This window comes from the organism of the source record quoted next, unplaced genomic scaffold, assembly GCF_019419815.1.
Source record: "Pyrus x bretschneideri cultivar Hongxiangsu unplaced genomic scaffold, Pyrus_bretschneideri_v1 Contig83, whole genome shotgun sequence".
NCBI classification, from domain to species: domain Eukaryota; kingdom Viridiplantae; phylum Streptophyta; class Magnoliopsida; order Rosales; family Rosaceae; genus Pyrus; species Pyrus x bretschneideri.
The window spans coordinates 777420-795641 of NW_025999824.1; the positions used below are offsets into that span (position 1 = coordinate 777420).

The 18222-nt window shown below is 37.3% G+C and overlaps 3 protein-coding genes across 3 annotated transcripts; 2 read left to right on the top strand and 1 right to left on the bottom strand.

Annotated features, from left to right (window-relative positions):
• Positions 1–1128: 1128 nt before the first annotated feature.
• LOC103927128 (putative CCR4-associated factor 1 homolog 8) lies at positions 1129–3730 on the top strand. Its single transcript, XM_009336019.3, has one exon. It carries the CDS (start codon positions 1411–1413, stop codon positions 2440–2442), a length of 1032 nt encoding a protein of 343 aa, XP_009334294.1. The 5' UTR covers positions 1129–1410; the 3' UTR covers positions 2443–3730.
• A 2423-nt stretch (positions 3731–6153) lies between these two features.
• On the top strand, positions 6154–10130 carry LOC103927127 (UDP-URONIC ACID TRANSPORTER 1). Its single transcript, XM_009336018.3, has 4 exons — positions 6154–6829; positions 7528–7631; positions 8821–9049; positions 9736–10130. The coding sequence occupies exons 1-4, from the start codon at positions 6386–6388 to the stop codon at positions 9880–9882; spliced, it is 924 nt and encodes a 307-aa protein (XP_009334293.2). The 5' UTR covers positions 6154–6385; the 3' UTR covers positions 9883–10130.
• Positions 10131–10292: 162 nt separating this feature from the next.
• On the bottom strand, positions 10293–17549 carry LOC103927126 (putative calcium-transporting ATPase 11, plasma membrane-type). Its single transcript, XM_009336017.3, has 7 exons — positions 17216–17549; positions 14295–14349; positions 12236–14193; positions 11991–12149; positions 11680–11851; positions 11285–11583; positions 10293–11023 (listed from the first exon to the last, which is right to left on the bottom strand). Exons 1-7 carry the CDS (start codon positions 17384–17386, stop codon positions 10718–10720), a joined length of 3120 nt encoding a protein of 1039 aa, XP_009334292.2. The 5' UTR covers positions 17387–17549; the 3' UTR covers positions 10293–10717.
• Between the last annotated feature and the right edge of the window lie 673 nt (positions 17550–18222).

An 18222-nucleotide genomic window follows, 5' to 3' on the forward strand; every position in this document is an offset into this window, starting at 1 on the left:
CACTACTTAGTCCTTACATAGATTTTAGCCATCTTACTCTTGAGCTTATACTTAACCCCAGCAACCACTCACTAGCTCGCCATTAATCAATTAAATCAATATTTGAAAGTAGTAACACGTCTTAGAGAATTCAACAAATTCCTCACCAGATATCCTCTCTATTGTCACACAGATTTTCTAGCTACACTTTCTATACTAAGTATACGTGAGAAGATTGATGTAAACATGTAGATTAGCACTTACATATGTTATAAAAATGAAGGCACTTTCTGAAATTACTAATACTTCGTATATATATGATCTCATAAACTAAATGTCACTTCTTAGAAGCGAGAACTAGGGATCCTATATGCTCATACTAATTTCCAACTCCACATATTTAAACACACAACAATCAAGATAAAAGTTTAAGGGTTGGAACGGGGCTCAGGTATTGGCTAACAATGAAGGGTTAAGGATAAACAAAAGGTCTTAAAGAGATAGTAAGCAAAGTAATGAAATCAACACTTAAAATTTAACTTTTGATTGTAGTACCCAACTATGAACACAACGGGAGATCCAATAACCCATTTTCAATTTCAATTGGGCGTTGTAGGGAAACCCTAAAACACCAAGATCAAAATCTAATTTTAGGCAAAAGCTTGCTATCGCTACTCATGAATATGCTGATCTAAGAGTAATAGTCATTTGAAATAGAAAACGAAAATACAATGGTGATGAATATTTATTTTCGTTGGGTGAGTTTCAATTTTTAGATTTGTGTCTATCCACTATACAAATCTTGAAATTTAAACTCATCTAATAGTGATAAATAAGATGATAAGTATCACTATCAACTTGAGGATGGTGAGCAAAAATATTCTCCTAAAATAGTACGGGTACTAATTTCAACAAACTTTGTTTTCTCTTCGTACATCCATCCATGTTTAATTCTAACCACTAAATCGAATAATGTAAAGAAAATCAAAGGAAAAAATGAACAAGTGTGCAAGTAGAGAACAAGATTATAAATGAGAAATTAGAGTGAAGTGAACTACATTAGTGAGACGAGTACAAAAGAAAATAGTAATTTAAGAAAGGACAAATTGGTAATTAAAGTAACACACGGCGCTACTTTGACGCCAAAGTTTCAAATTGGAGGCAAATCCTAACGCGTAACGGTAACATAAGCGGTCTGAGTCTCCTTCTCCTTCTGGGATTCGATGATTTAACCTATAAAAAGGAAATATTGGAGTTCTTACAAACAATTGCTACTTGCTACTGCCAGAGAGAGAGATATAGAGAGCAGAAAAAACAACTGTCTTCTTCTTCCTTCGATCGTCATTCATTCTTCTGGGTAATTCATTCTTCTCCTTCAATCTCCATCGATTTGATCGCAATACCAATCTGGTTACTTCTAAGAACAAAGCGATGAGGAAGAAACTTACATCTGTTTGGGCCCACAATTTTGAGCAAGAACTCGCCTCCGTCGATCGGTGTCTCTGCCGTTTTCCGATCGTCTCGTTCGACACCGAATTTCCGGGGTTTCTCCGCAACACCCCCAGACGCGCTTCCGAGGGCCTCCGTTACCAAGATCTCGCATTTAACGTCGATTCTCTTAAACTCATCCAACTGGGTATCACCCTGTTCGACGACCGCGGCAACGTCGGCGGCACCTGGGAGTTCAACTTTCGGGGTTTTGACGAGGAAACCGACCCCCATGTTCCAGAATCCATCGCCCTCCTCAAAGCCAGTGGCTTGGATCTCGAGAAATTTGGGAAGTTCGGCATCGATTCGGATATTTTTGTGGAGGGTTTCGTTGAGATTTTAAGGGTGCACAGGGGGCGGCTTGTATGGGTGAGCTTCCACGGCCTCTACGACTCGGCCTATGTAATGAAGCTGGTGACGAGGAAGACCATCCCCAGCTCCCCCATTGAGTTCGCAAAGGTGGCAGGTCGTTTGTTCGAGAGGGTCTACGACTTGAAGTTTATGGCCAGGTACTGCCCGGGCCTATTTGGGGGCGAAATTGGGCTCGAAAGGATGGCAACAATCCTCGGAGTGCAGCGTTGCGGGGATGCCCATCAAGCGGGTTCCGACAGTCTGTTGACGGCTGAGTTATTCCTGAAGATGAGGAGTGAATTTGGGTTGAAGCCTGGAATGTACGAGGGATTTCTCTACAGTCTTAGTCCCAAGATTTGTGGTGCTTCTAAGTATCTTTGTTCCTCTGTACACACTGTACACAGAGCTCCTCCTCATTCGGTGATCCTTGTCCCTGCGTTCCCCACAAGACCCGTCATTCTCATCCGCCACCCCTTCTCCCGTGATCAATCATGCCAGAGCCGCCATCATGCTGCCCCAGTTATGCTTTACCGTCATCCTCCTCCCGTGTTTCTGCATCGGCGTCCATGTAGTCCTTTTCCTGCTTTGCCTCAAGCCCTTCCTGAAAACCACATTCACATGTGAATTAATGTTGTTAGAATATATAGTTCATATGATATCCATATTTGTAACACTCCTGTAATTGTCCATACATTGTAATTCATTCATTCATTCATTCGATTAATGGAATACAAGTTTATTTCAATCAGTTCAATTTTCTTATTTCCATTCCTTTTATTCAACTTGATTGAATAACAAGTGCACATTTACATACAAAACATAATCCATTTACTCTCAGCAGAAACTTGTTTCATCAAATCTTGTATGCGCTATACAGAATCTCAAATGTGAAAGTAAAAGTTTGTGAACAAAACGGTAGCTAGTGCAAATCTGACCTATTCCGAACAAAATGGAGAGACAATAGAGAAAAACAAATCTGTACACCAAGGTCTAAAATTAACAACAGCCAAGCTTCTCGGCTATTTTCTCAACCAGAACATCTTTCCGAAACATAGTTGTCAGGTTGATTGCTGTGCCGCCAACTGCTTCAGTTCAATTATGTTCTCCTTCTGAAGATCTTCCTCTTTGGATAGACTGCACTCTGAAGGTCCCCCATGCTCCCACCATCAGTTGCAACCTTGTGTGAATCTTCAACCCTAAATCTACATTCAAACCTTTAATCTCTGCAGTAAGTGGGAAAGTACCTTCCATCTTCTTTTATTACTGTGAAACTGAAGTCCCTAACATCTCCGTACCTTAATAAATTCCAAGTCATCACCAAAAGATGTTGCACGAACAATCTCTATTTCTAAAATGATGAAACTGACTTTTATCTCTCATGACAATCTAGCTTTTGATAGCCTTCAAAACAAATTTACAAAAACTATGGCAGTCATCTCATCGCACACCCTCAAATTTTCACCACCCTAACGGGGGTTTCAATTCTTAGATTTATAAGACGATGCAACGGCAAGCTTTTCACTTTGTCAGCATTGCTTCTTTTTCCTCCATGTCCATACCATGAAACACAGAACTGTTAGTTGGAATGTAACCCATACTCTTCACTTGTCTCAATAAGGCCTTAAACTTCTTATATATTTCTGCTGACTCTGGCAACCGGCCCCCACCATAGAACATTTGGAAGTTTCCGTTACATTCAACTGAGATGTAGGCAGCTATTTTCTTGACGCCTCTTTTTCACTTCCTCACCTTATCGACAAAGTTCCACCCTCCAGCAGCCACATACATGTTTGACATTAAGACATGATATCAACCAATATCAGCAGCTAATTCGAAATGCAAATCAACTGCATGCTGGCCCAGTACAACATTTTGGTGGATTCTCCAGGCAGCCAATATAGCTCCCACCCTCCAGAATCTGGGCAAACTTGATCAAATGACTAAGTAGAACACATTTCAGTTAAACTAATAACTTGATTAAATGACTCTGTAAAGAGGGAACAAGAGAGATACCATACAAGCATGCATGGCGTCTCCAGAGAACCCCACAAACAAATGGCTCTAAAGAAACCAGAAAGTCTGCGGCTGGAATGGATTTAGCAAACAAAAACTTTGAGCTTTTGCGCGACCCAACCGATGGCTCTATGATCGATCCATTGCTTGTAGATCCAGTATTGGGTTCCAATCACTTTGGTAAAATATGACCCCTGCAAGAGGACAAAGCATCTAAATAGATGGATGAACTATTCAGTCTAGTACGTAATTACAAGAGTTGAGAAAAGAAAGCTCATATGATAATGAAGTCCCTACCGTTGCTGCAAATCTCTAACCATGTCTCGCCTCCATTATCCATCAAGTCGTTGTAGGTATTTACATTTCCTCGACTGCACATCTAGAGTTATCAACAAGAGAAAAGAGGTAAACAGTTGGAATCCAAGTAGTAATACTATATGGTGCCGTGCGGTGAAGGTTTCCAAAATGATGAAATAACTCAGTTAACATTAGCACAACCAGAACATCTAATGCAAGTTTTTCACAACATATTTCTTCACTCAATCAACAGATAGAAAAATAAAAGGCTCCAACCAACCTAAATAAGCATTTGATTTTCTTAACATCCGCACATAAACAAGGCATCACCACCGTATTCTTGAGTTTGCTCTGCCAAAATTCCCACATTTTGCTATTCGAATTATTACTCAAAATTAACACTTCCAATGGCACTTACACCTTCTACGACACGACAGTATGCTATGCTTGTCGAGTACTTCATCTGTGGCTAAGCCGGCACTGAATCGAATCGGGGGAGACCCGGTTGAAGGCGGAGACAACACGTCCCTTCAAATAGACCCAACATTTCAAATAGACGTTTTAACTCAAAAATAATTATTCTCCTCCAATTTTTATGGGTTAAATTTTTAGCCCGATTATAAAAGTAAATTTAGGATAATTTTTTTCTTAAAGTAATTTTTTTTAAATGAAAAGTTACGTAGACTATTCTAAATTAATTTTATGTATATTTTAACCTAAAAATATTTAGATTCCGATAAAAATTAAAAATCGTTAAATCGGCACCATGAAACTCGTGCAACACTATGAAAGAATATGAACACATAAAATAAATTTTTTAATTACTTTAGCAGTTGGATTTAAATTTGGACTGTTAGATATTTTTTATCATTGAATCATATTTGCCTCAAGAGTTAGATCAAGTTGGGGTAAGTTGGGAGTAAGTTGTCTAAGACTAAAATGACAAAAAATAGCTTAATTTTGCAACTCATTTTGGCACATTTCTTTATCAAATTTAAGGTATTTTTGTATTTTTTGTTCTTATTTAAGAGAATTTTCATACCAAAATGGTTGATAGTGGACAAACTCATATCTATTGATTTCAAATCTGAAAAACCAAAATGAAGAATTATGTCAACGTTGAAAACTATTTAAATTAAAAAGCCTTTCAAATATTATAAATATTGAGTAATATACTTATATTAAATTATTGTTTAAATATTAATTAATATACTTGATCATACAATGCAAATTTAAGCTTAAAATTTGGTCTGTTAAAGATATTAGGTTACATTATTGAAGTAAGATGTTACAGTTGCCACGCGTCAATACTTGTTTTGGAACATGAATTGTCAGCGCAACTCCGTGGTTAATGCTTGCTTGCCACGTTTGCATGTTCCTTCCACCTACGAGTCGCCGTCCAACAACAATACACAAACCCACGTTGCTTATTCGAATACTCAAGTAAAATAAATAAAAAACTGAAGAAAAAAAAAATGTAATTTCCATTTTACTACTAAGTTTCTCATTTTTTGACTTTCTGTACTCATATTATTTTTATTTCATTTTTGTCTTAAACTATAACTTTTCTTACTATTTTATGCTTTAGTCGGTCTGACCAGTAATCTGTTTATTAATTACTAACGTGATAGGAATTTTGTTACCTCATCAGCACCTGAAAAACTTCGATTTATAAAGTATAAAAGTGGGCCAAAAAAATTAACAATAATCTTATTATGAATAAATTAAGCACCCTAATAAAATAAAACATTCAAATATCATAAAGTGCCCTTATAAAATTTTAGAAATACAAATTGAACCAAAAAGAGTTAAATTAATTCACCACTTTTTAATTTTGAATGGATTTTAAACTTTAGGAATGAAAAAAAAAAAAATTCAACGTTAGTGGGTGTTTATGTTTCATATTTTTTTTTTGGAATAATTTTTAATAAAAATATAAATTAGATATTTAAATAAAAATAAATAAAACAAAACATAATATAATATAAAAAGACTAATACCAAACGCTTATGTGCGTGTGTAAGGGGCTAATAAAATAATAAGGCAAGAAAGATGTAAAATTAAAATTACCCAAAAATTAAAAAAGAAAATTAAAAAAAGGAAGGAAAAGCAAAAGCCAAAGACCAAGACTGCAGAAATAATAACTTTCCATTGAAGCTCAGAGCAGAGCTTCTTCTCCAAACAAATCCAATCCAAGGCTTCCAAGCACCTGTTCCACCAAACAAAATCTCTCCTCCTCCTTCAACCCATTTGAGCAATGTCGTCAAAGAAGCAAGCCATTTTCATATCTTCCCTCATAATCCTCTGGTACTCATCAAACATCGGCGTCCTCCTACTCAACAAGTTCTTACTCTCCAACTATGGCTTTCGATTCCCAATCTTCCTCACAATGTGCCACATGGCCGCCTGTGCAGTTCTCAGCTACCTCTCCATCGTCTTCCTCAAGATTGTGCCCCTCCAGACCATCAAATCTCGGTCCCAGTTCCTCAAGATTGCCACTTTGAGCGTTGTCTTTTGTGGGTCCGTCGTGGGTGGGAATATCTCTCTCAGGTACCTTGCTGTTTCTTTCAATCAGGCTGTCGGTGCAACGACGCCGTTTTTCACCGCCCTGTTTGCGTATTTGGCGACCTTGAAGAGGGAGGCCTGGGTTACCTATGCTGCTCTTGTGCCTGTTGTTGCCGGGGTGGTGATTGCCAGTGGGGTAATGCTTGTTTTTGTTAATTGGATCATGAATTTTAATCGCTATTTAATTGTTTAACATTGGTTTTTATTTGCTTCTGCATAAGCTCGTTTTTCGGATTATTTTGATTTGGTCTCTGTACAATGCTGTTAATTTCCCGGGTTTATCTTGCTGTGAATTTGGTACGAGATTTATTGATTTAGCTGGTTTAATTAGTTTTCGGTCGAAACTCTAGTTAAGATATGGTACTTGCTGATCCAGATCTGAATTTCAGCCACCGGGAGTAACCAGCGATGCATTGTTCTAGATATTCTATCTGGTTTAAACTTGAAACCGGAAATACATTTGGCTCGAGATTTTGGTATAGACAGATTACAAATATCGGAGAAGCACCATTCTCTTAAAACAGTGTCACTTGTAGTTGTAATTGATAATGGACAATGCTACCTTTATCGTGGCAGAAGTAAGCAATTCGAGAAATGAGGGGTCATTCATATCGAAAACCATGCATGGATATTGTTGCTATTATGCGAGGCTGGTGTTTAAAGTTTGTGTTGGCATATGATATATGTATCTAATGAATTTTAAGAATGTAACAGCCTGTTTTTTCGGTTTACTGTTATGGCTTATATTGTATTCTGTGTTTTCACTTTTTATATCAGCAATTTGCTTTGATTCCAATTTTAATGGAATGATGGAAATTTCTCGGTTGGTGGCAGGGCGAGCCAAGTTTTCACTTCTTTGGGTTTGTTATGTGCATTAGTGCAACTGCTGCAAGGGCCTTTAAGTCTGTTCTTCAGGGTATCCTACTTTCTTCCGAAGGGTAAAACTTTAAAGCTTTTCACTGTATAATCTGTCATCTGAACTCTTTTATATTTAACCTTATATATTTGGACGGTTTCTGATTAATAACCTTTACCACCTGAGAATCTTTAAGAAGGGATTAAATCTCACTCTTTTCATAGTAAGGAAATTTTTTGAAAAAGTAAGGCATGATAACTTATTATAAATAACATTCACAACTAAAAATAATAGTATAACTATTAATGCAATTATTTCTTAGTTTATACCCAGACCTGTGCTGGTTGTAGGGAAGGAAGTAAATACCGTGGATTGGTTAAACTCTAATAACTTATGGAGGCTGATCTCAGAATGTGTTAGAATCCTACTGTTGTGCTTAAAATACTTTATTATTACCTATTTTCTCTTCACAAAAGATTCAAGCAAGGGATGAGATAATGGAGATTTCTATAATTTCATCACGCACAGCCATTTTCTTGGTTACCTTGAACCCCGAAGAGTCCTGAAACTCATTTCATTTGGAAAATTCACCATTGTGGACGATTCAATCATCAGAAGAAAGAGAGAGCTCAAAAGGGCCATTTTCGGGATACAGGGGCTTACGTGTCTTCTTTCCTTGTGTGAATGCTACACCCTGTGCCGTAGTTACAGATATTTCAGATTTGTAGGAATCATGTAAAATCATTTCTTTGTGGACGGACATAAATATATATGTCCAAAGAGATTCTGGTTAGACTGAAATAAATAACTAATCGCACGCTGTTAGACCTATTTTACAATTAGGACTGAGGGCTAGACCACCTCAAGCGTGAATTTTTCTTCTTAGGTAAAGAAAGCAATGAGTGTTTGAATATTGACCATTAAGTGTTGTATTCCTAATTGCTTATTTAATTTCGTTACTTACCAGTTACTAGAGCCTACACATACGTGTTAGATACATTCTCTTTAAGATTGAAGGCAGTTATCTATTTCTTAATTGTAAACTTTTTCTTTGAGATGCATTTAGATATGATCCCCTTGCTTTATTTGATTGGCAATCAACGGACACACTGCAATCAAAACTATAATTTTCCAAATAGTTGTGATATATGTTCAGTTTGTAGGTTTCTCAGTTTCGTTCCATCTTTATCTCAAGCCAAATTAATTCACTATTTTCTTGCTGTGGTGTTTTCTTACTACTTGTTCTGTTTATATGTCTTAACACTGAACAGGGAGAGGTTGAACTCAATGAATTTGCTGCTGTACATGTCTCCGATTGCTGTTCTAGTTTTGTTGCCTGCTGCACTTATAATGGAGCCCAATGTTGTAGATGCCACTCTGTCACTTGGAAGGGAGCATAAATTCATGTGGTTACTTCTTTTGATTAATTCAGTGATGGCATATTCTGCTAATTTGTCAAATTTTTTGGTGACCAAACATACAAGTGCATTAACGCTTCAGGTTTGGACTTCCTTCACCTTGATTTTCCTAATTCATATTGCCTGATCTAATTATTTCTCGAATTAATATGTTGATTGCTCTAATTTAGTAGATAGAAACCAACACACACACACACACACACCATTAATCAGGTTGGTTTTTCGTTTCTCTTGAATGTATGGTCCAGGTTGACAGTCTAGCAGCATAAGAACATTGCTCGATTTATGAATTATGACCAAATTCCTCGTTTTCAAATAAAATGCAAACATTCACCCTAGAAGCTACTCCGCAGTTCAGAACGGTCTATATTGTATGTCCTTCAAGGGACATCTTCATGAAAAATCCACTAAATTAGAATTGTATTTTAGTGTAGGAAAACACTGACTACCCCAAAACTGAGCAATCAAAACCCAAAATCCAACTCGTTGTGTGATTGTACACCCATAAAGTGTCAACTCTATTGGTAATAGGATCAAAACATTGATTAAACTGCTGCCGGTCGAAGCTAGTTATGACTGTAAGCTCGAAGTGTAAAAGGCCAGTCGAATGGCAAATGTGTCTGCACATAATCATAAGTCTTAAATGCGGTACAAACACATTTCGAATGCAGCTGAATCAATTTTTTGTAGGTGAACAACATGTTTATTTATTTTTGGCTCGTTCTTGGACTTGTATAATTTGTTATATGGTAATTATTTTACAATCAGGTATTAGGCAATGCAAAAGGCGCAGTGGCTGTTGTTATCTCAATTCTTTTATTCAAGAACCCCGTGACTGCTATCGGCATTGGCGGTTACATGATAACTGTTATGGGAGTCGTTGCCTATGGAGAAGCAAAACGGAGGCTCAGATAAGTGATCCTTGACATTTACCAAATTCTTTGTTTTTGAAGGCTTAAGTATTTTGTTAGTGAGATTATGTGCACGTAGATTCTTAGCGCATATTGTTTTAGCAGAGAGAGAGAGAGAGAGAGAATTCATTGTGATCGTGTATTAGAGAAAGAAAGATAATCCATTTTGGTGGTGTATTATTATGTATACAAGCAACTCCTTTTGTACCAGATTCAATCCTAATTATTCATAGAGCTAATGTATTTCCAGTCTCTCCGGTTCATTCCAAGTAAAACTCTTCGAACTGCGTTGGTTATTACCTCTTGTCGCTTGAAAGGTAAGTTTTTTGAGTTTTGATGATTTCAAGTTACATGAAATTCAAAGCCTAGATCCCTCATTTACAAACGAAGAGGAATGCAGTCAAACAGGAAAGATTCACAAAACTATTCCAACACAATTCATTGTCTTATATGAACACAATTTCAAGTTATAATCTTCACTGACATACAAATGATATGCAGATAGATACTGCAACTGTAAGCACTATGACATCGCGTAAAACCTTCACACAAGCGTTTAAGAACAGTATAAATTTCTCTTTCTAACCAACTATACCGAGGTTCAATCAGATAAGGAAAAATGCTAGCAAATCTACTGACTGAACCAAACCTTTCTATCTTTTTGAAAACAAAAACAAAATACCGAGCAGAGCTTTCACAGGACCGTCACTTTCAATACAAAAAAGCTCTGCAACTTAAAACGGCCTTTTGACTATCTCACGGCGTACTAGTTTCAGTCAGTACTCAGCAGACGTCATCTAGCCTTGTGAAGGAAAGCAGGGCATCTGAAACGCTCCTATTCAAACTATGCCCTCTGGAGGACCGGAAGGAAGCGCTTCATATCCGTCATGGTGCTTAGTTGTCCTTTCAACAGGTATTAATTTGAGCACAACTGCAACAAGCATGCTAACTGCTCCAAGTAAAATGCTGAGTAACCATAGTTGCCAGCTTAGTGGCACAGTGCTAGCAAAAGCTCCCAAGAACTCTACTATGATAACCTGGAACGCCGCTGTGCAAACCATGACGATTAGAAATACCCAACTGTCGAACATTCCACGGAATATGTTTATCTTCTCTATGTCACGACTGTTTATCTGATTGAACACCTGTTAGAACAAAAGAAAGCCAAGATCATACATACGTGGGACTTGAGTATTACTACTACAAGCTTTTCAGCAGCATTCTTTCGATCTCGGAAAACAAACACAAGGGGAAATAACAACCACAGGCCCAAAACCACCTGCTTAATTAGGAATAATAACATCAAAACTACAAGTTATATGCTGGTAAGTACTAAAGTTAACCATGTGGAAGATGCACGGCAGCACGCATAAAACTAGGGTATTGGTTAAACCAGTAATATGTACCTGGCAAAACACAAATGCGTTGAATATCACAGTGTTGAGAACCTCTGTTGCATCTGAACCAGTAAGTCCTAGTAGCTTCTCCCCAGAGAAATTGAGAACTCCAAGGACAGCCAGTTGATAGATACTCTGACCAATGATATTTCTCCACATAGCCTTGGTGATGAAGCTGGTACCCCTCCCAACTGGGGGCCTTTTCATAAGTCCATCATTTGGAGGCTCTGTTGCCAGTGCCAAAGCACCAAGAGTGTCCATAATCATGTTCACCCAAAGCAGTTGCACCGCTGTAAGGGGAGCAGATCCTGAAAGAGATGCGGAATTTGTCATTATTCGTGTCAGTTCAGCTCCAAACAAATATAACGGCATTTCATGTAAGAAAAATCTGCTGGACAACATACCTGAGACACATGCAGAAACAAAATTGATCATTAGAGCGACAACGTTAACTGTTAACTGGAACTGCACAAACTTTTGAATGTTTATGTACACTGAACGTCCCCATCTGGCCACATTTACTATAGTTTTAAAATTGTCATCCAATATGATGACATCAGCATTTTCTTTGGCAACCTGTACACATATCCATGAATAATATAGAATTGAAAACATTCATGTTAATGGATGAGGAAATGGAAAGAGGAAACAAGAATTAATTAGAAGCAAAACATCACAGGATTGAAGGAAAAGGATAATGTGGCAGAATACAAACCTCTGTTCCTGCTATGCCCATAGCAAGTCCAATGTCTGACTCATGCAACGCGGGAGCATCGTTAGTCCCATCACCAGTCACTGCAACAACCTCACCAAATTCATCTCTCAAAGTTTTTACCAATGTATGCTTATCCAACGGTAAAGACCGGGCCATTACCTGTATCCACACGGAACATTTAGAAAATTTGAAGCATCTTTTGATATATATTGAGGGTGAAAATTTTCAAGCAATTGTTTACTAACCTGAATCTTCGGTATCACAGCTTTCATCCGCTCCAGAGACATGCTACGAAACTCAGGTCCTTCAATTGCTATACCACCCCGCGTGAGTATGCCACATTCTTTAGCAATGGCTTTAGCTGTATTTATATTGTCACCAGTGACCATACGTACAGTGATTCCAGCAGCTAAACAAGTCTGAACTGCCTCCCTGACTCCCGGGCGCACAGGATCCTTAATACCGACAACTGCTACCAATGTATAGCCATCATCTGGGATGCCATTTTCGATGGAAGAGTCATCTATATCCTTAAACGCTAAGCAGAGAGTTCTCAATGCTTCACAGGCAAAAGAATTTATGACATCCGTGATATTCTTTACCATTTCTTTGGAGAGATGAACAGATTCCCCAGTAGAGTCGATGTACTTGTTACATATTCCCAGTACTATTTCTGATGCACCTTTGCAAAAAGCTCGTGTTCCACCATGAGGATAAGCTACAAGCACATACATTTTCTTCCTGACAGAATTGAAAGGTTCGATCTTAAGAATCTTAACCTCTCCACGCAGGGCATCAAAATCGCCACCTAAAAGTAAACCGAACTCTAATAGTGCTGACTCTGTTGGTGTTCCCAAAATGGAGGTCTTTCCATCATCCTTAATAACCTCAGAACTTGTATTTTGGAATATAACCTGTAAAAGGATGCTTGATGCTCCAGATATTTCTGATATCAACATTTCTTTACTGTCATTTTCTTTTACATCTACAGATTTTTCACATATCCATACTTTGGTAACTACCATATGATTTGTAGTTAATGTTCCAGTTTTATCTGTGCAAATACAACTAGCAGAACCCATTGTCTCACATGCTGAGAGATGCCTTACAAGTGCCCTATCATTCATCAATTTTTTCATTGCAAAAGCAAGGCTCAGCGTCACTGCTAATGGTAATCCTTCGGGAACTGCAACAACAATTATAGTTACCGCAATAGCAAAGTAGTTCAAAAGGGTTACGGCGTCAGTTGAAGACCAATCAGTGATCTCGTTGTTAAGTCCTTTTGTCACCAAAAATCTTACCGTCAATACCAAAAATGTCAACACTGCAAAAGTCAAACCAATTTTACCAATAACTGTAGCAACACCATTAAGCTTCACCTGCAGTGGGGTCTCATCTTCTCCTCCTTCACTCAGAGTTTCCATCAACTTTCCCCATTCAGTCCTCATACCAACTGTAGTAGCTAGCATTTTACCTGACCCATCCTGCACTTTAGTTCCGGAAAGAAGAAAAGGCTTCTCTTCAGATACATTCACCGGCTCACTCTCACCTGACAAGCTTGACTCATCAATCAGCAAACTGTACCCAGATATGAAAAATCCATCAGCTGGAACTTGGTCCCCAATCGACAAATGCACAATATCTCCAACAACCAAGTCGTAAATGGAAACTTTTTGTCTTTTTCCATCCCTAGTGACCTGAACAAAAATCTTTTTCTTCTCCCTGTCCAAATCCTGGAATTGCAAAGACTGCTTGTAGTCACTAATGGCGGTAACCATAACCACTAGAATTATACTAATTAAAATTCCCAGACCATCGTACGTGCCTTTGGGCCAGCCTTCAGTGGCAATTCCAACTCCAATTGAAACCACAGCACAGACCATAAGGATTATTAATGTCAAGTCCTGTAGTGCTTCCCATACAAACACCCAAAAAATTCGGGGAGGTCTCTCCTTGTAACGGTTTAAGCCATAAACATTTTGTCTGATTGGTATATTACTATCCTTGACACCTTCATCTACCGAGACATTGAGTTTCCTTAAAATCCCGTGAATTCCACCATGGCTTTCCAGGGCCTTAATATCATGGGCACGTGTAATAGATGCAAGTTCATCTGGGTGAATGCTGAAACCTGCCATTCTGGCATCTTCTGACAGCTTGAGTTCATCCTGACCTAGCTTTTCAATAGATCCACGATCACCAGCTTCACAACATCACCAAACAAAGCGAGAAAAAGGATTCAAAATATGAGGTCAGCAAACACACAATGAAATTTCAGTTGAGCTATAAACTTAAAGACGATACCATCAATGAAATGCAGTGCTGCTTTTTGAACATAAAGAGCAACTCGAACCTTTTCCTGGTGAATCAAATAAGAATAACAAAGTCAAAAAAAGTAATGATAACCATGTCATACAGACCTATAGTTGCAGGAACTATCAAAGGGTGAAAAAGCTTCAACTGACAATAATAGTAACCGGCGGCTGGATTATAGCTACATGTGTGTCTGCAGTTCTACACACATTATATGCAGTTATTTTTCTCATGTAGTCCTTAAATAAAATAAGTCACATTATCAGTTGTTAAATCAGATATGGCTACTATCAATGCAACTCAGCTGTCTATACATGAGAAACACGGCCTCCTTCAAGGAACTTATGAGAATTTTTTTGTATACAGGGTAATAAAATTTGTTCTCAGGTCTGCGAATACAATCATTGACACAAGTTTTAACAAAAAATTGATATCACCTAATGGAGATCAACTGTTGAGAACTAGAACTTAAAACTAAGCTAATATAATTTTACACAAAACCTAGCAATACATTAGTAAATAAGAGTAAATTGGTTTGCCGTTGCTACTAACAAATCCTAAGAAATGACTTCTTATTCTATAAGGATTCCTACAATATGTATTAGAAATGAAAAAAATGAATCTTTTTTTTTTTTCTACATTACTAGTTAGATGGATGTCATGTCAAAATAATCCATGTTGGCGGATCACGTCATATAAAGGTTTCATGTCAAGTAATATTCACCCCTAATATGTTAATTTCATGTTGGTTTCAAGTATTGTTAATCAATTTTCAAAATATGGTCCATCATCCACTTACGAGATAAAAACATAAACAAAACTTATCCTAATATTTCGGGTGTCCAGGTGGAGAGATTTTTCAGTGTGATCGGCATACGAGATGGTACATCACGTGTCATTATGCAAATGATGGAATTTGTGTGTCAAAAAGTTAATAACTTAAAAAATAAAAAATTTCACGGCTTATATAAAAACACATGATCTACCCCTCGAATTTCCGTCATATTTAAAAATTTCTCGTCCAGGTGGGGTGAATGAGGTAGGAAAACGAGCCCTTGATAACCCCATTTGTTGGCCTGACCCTTTCCAAGGGATTTAAAAAAAGGGAGTCAATCTTATTTAATAGCCACCAAAGCCAACATTTTTAATTGCCCCTACCCTAAGTCAATGTTTTCAATTTAGTCCATGTGATCCCACACGAAATTTCCCAGAAATTTCCTGCGTTACCGTCATTGGACGTTGGAGTCAGAAAGTCGCATTATTATATTCGTACCCGCTAAGTGCTAGCTGAATTTAGGACCAACGTAGCCATCTATATTCTATAGTATAACAATTTTGTTTTAAACCAAAAAGGAACAGAAAAACCCTTTTAGTTTTTTAACGTTTCTGACCAGCAAGTTTGCAAATTCCCTGTTAAACAAGTAACTAAATTGTTATATACCAAAAAGGAACAGAAAAACCCTTTTAGTTTTTTAACGTTTCTGACCAGCAAGTTTGCAAATTCCCTGTTAAACAAGCAACTAAATTGTTATATACCAAAAAGGAACAGAAAAACCCTTTTAGTTTTTTAACGTTTCTGACCAGCAAGTTTGCAAATTCCCTGTTAAACAAGCAACTAGAAATTAGCCTATATTTCCAATCAAAAAAAACCTGAAAGTTTGTCGATCTTGAAGCGCTAATAATAAATCCAAGGCGGTCGCTAAATTAAAGAACATGGTCAAAGAGAAAAGTCAATAAAACAAAGACCGACCAAATAGACCCAATGAAAAGCAGTTGTCAACAGAAAATGGGACCAAAGTGGCCGGCCAGCAAAACACGGCATCCGCAGCAAACTTCGCCTCTCTCAACGTTCTTCAAGGACTTTGACTTTGGACAATAAAAAATGTTTCTTCAAAGATTGTAGTTTTTTTCTAAGAGAATTGTTATTCACATTTTAAACATCTTATTTTACACTTTTAAAGTGTAATTTTTTTACTAATTATAAAAAAAATTAAAGTGAAAAATAAGATTTTAAAAAACAATTCTCTTTCCTAAAGTTTGAAACTTCTGAATGCAGGCTGATCTCTTTTTAAATTAGAAATCACCGCCTACACACTCAGACAAGAGCGTGGGGCCACGAACCCGCAGCGCATTGTTCGCCGATACTCTCAATTGTTACAAAATTGATCAATCATGTGATTGATGAAGAAATCACTAGCTCCCAAAAATACAAAATTGATCAAGCATGTGGTAATTTTTTTTGTATATCCAAAATTTAGGAGAATACTTTTGTTTCAAGAACATAGGCGAAAATTTTTTAAGTGTACCGAAAATACAAACCGGACGACGAAGATTTGGGGGCAAAAAAAAAAAAACAAAGAAATTTAAACTCGCCTTTTTTTTTGCCCTAAATTCAAATACTAGTTTAAATCTGCCACTCAGTACGGGTATTCTTCTTCACATAAAATGAAAGGTATTAGATTCGAATTTCGTGGATGGCGAATTCGATATCAAATTAGGCTGTCCATTGTGTAGCTTAGCCGAACTTCCAATTTTCTTATCATAAAAATATCGATATACTCAGATAAAAAAAAAAAACTATTTTAAATCTCACCCACAATTCAGTACAACGATGATGATTGAATTAAGAAAGTAAGACTAGCGATTAGTGAAGTTTTATCAGTCTTAATTAGCAGTACTGATCCTCCAATTGGCTTCAAAGGGAATAAAAGCAAACAGGAATCAAGAATAAATCAGGCAAAACCATAATGCTGAAAATCGTTTCAGTTTCTTTCATTTTCCTAGCATGTTTTCTCGGCAGCCAAACAATCAAGAAAGCAAACGCCTCAAGACACCATGTTACCAGTTCTAGATATTAAAACGATGCAGTTTTGATTTAAGAGAGAGAGAGAGAGAGAGAGAGAGAGAGAGACCTGGATTTGAAGCTTCTTCTTTTCGGCCTCGGAGCGCTTGGCGAGATCGGCGACGAATCGAAACCTTCTGCGAGGGTTTTTGACAAGCGCGACGGCGTTTCTCCATCTCCTTATAGCCTCCTCCGATGGATTCTTGTTCTCCACCTCGAAGTCCTTCAAGAACTTCTCCATTTCCACACGTTAAGCTCTCTTCTTTTTCTCACACCAGCAACGTCTACAGAGAGAAAGAGAGAAAGATAGCGAAGAGCAAAAGCGTGGATAGGACGGAGGACGGAAGATTCCGTACATGTACGCGCAAAAGATATGTACTGCTGCCTCCAATTAGTAGAGGACACTTGTAATGTATTTGCTGTTATAGGCATATTATTCAACGGGAAAATATTTTACTTTTCACATTTTTGGCCTGAAAAGATGTTAAACTTTTTCACAATCACATGGTTGATTTTCTAGGCGGACGCCGGACGATACTATATTGCATTGGGAGTCCTTATTGGCAACCAATTTTGAAGTAAATTCAACCAACACGCGTTTCTCTTCAAAAATTCAAATAAAAACCATCAAATTTTTCTCATACTAAATTCCAAATATATCCCTGCAAATAAAATAATAACAAAATTAAGTAAATAAAAATTAGGTTCTTTGGCTAGAATGATCTATGAGTTCGGTATAACATTTTAGTTTGATCGTAATTTTTAAAATCGATAGAACTAGTCCATTTGTTTGTCCATCATCAATCATTTTGATATAGAACTGGTCTCTTGGTTTGTCTACCATTAATTATTTTGATCATTTTGTAAAAAATCTCCGTTACCCTCAACTTTACCATATCATTTTCACCTATGTTTACTAAATTGAAGGTATTTGTGTCATTTTGATTCTTATTTTACATATACTTTTCACGGAATGATAAAAATAATTGATTGTGCACAAACTTACAGACCACTTCTATCGATTTCAAATACTGGGTACCAAAGTGAGGAGTAAATCTTGCATAACAAAGTGAGAAG

Bases quoted from the DNA above. Each gene is read 5' to 3' on its own strand.
- LOC103927126 (XM_009336017.3), bottom strand. From the start codon at position 17,386: ATGGAGAAGTTCTTGAAGGACTTCGAGGTGGAGAACAAGAATCCATCG. The intron at 11,584-11,679 runs GTATGTTGTCCA...CATCTCTTTCAG, and splicing joins TGTTTCTGCATGTGTCTCAG to GATCTGCTCCCCTTACAGCG. The intron at 11,024-11,284 runs GTACATATTACT...TTGTTCTAACAG, and splicing joins ACGCATTTGTGTTTTGCCAG to GTGTTCAATCAGATAAACAG.
- LOC103927128 (XM_009336019.3), top strand. From the start codon at position 1,411: ATGAGGAAGAAACTTACATCTGTTTGGGCCCACAATTTTGAGCAAGAA.
- LOC103927127 (XM_009336018.3), top strand. From the start codon at position 6,386: ATGTCGTCAAAGAAGCAAGCCATTTTCATATCTTCCCTCATAATCCTC. The intron at 6,830-7,527 runs GTAATGCTTGTT...GGTTGGTGGCAG, and splicing joins GGGTGGTGATTGCCAGTGGG to GGCGAGCCAAGTTTTCACTT. The intron at 7,632-8,820 runs GTAAAACTTTAA...AACACTGAACAG, and splicing joins ATCCTACTTTCTTCCGAAGG to GGAGAGGTTGAACTCAATGA.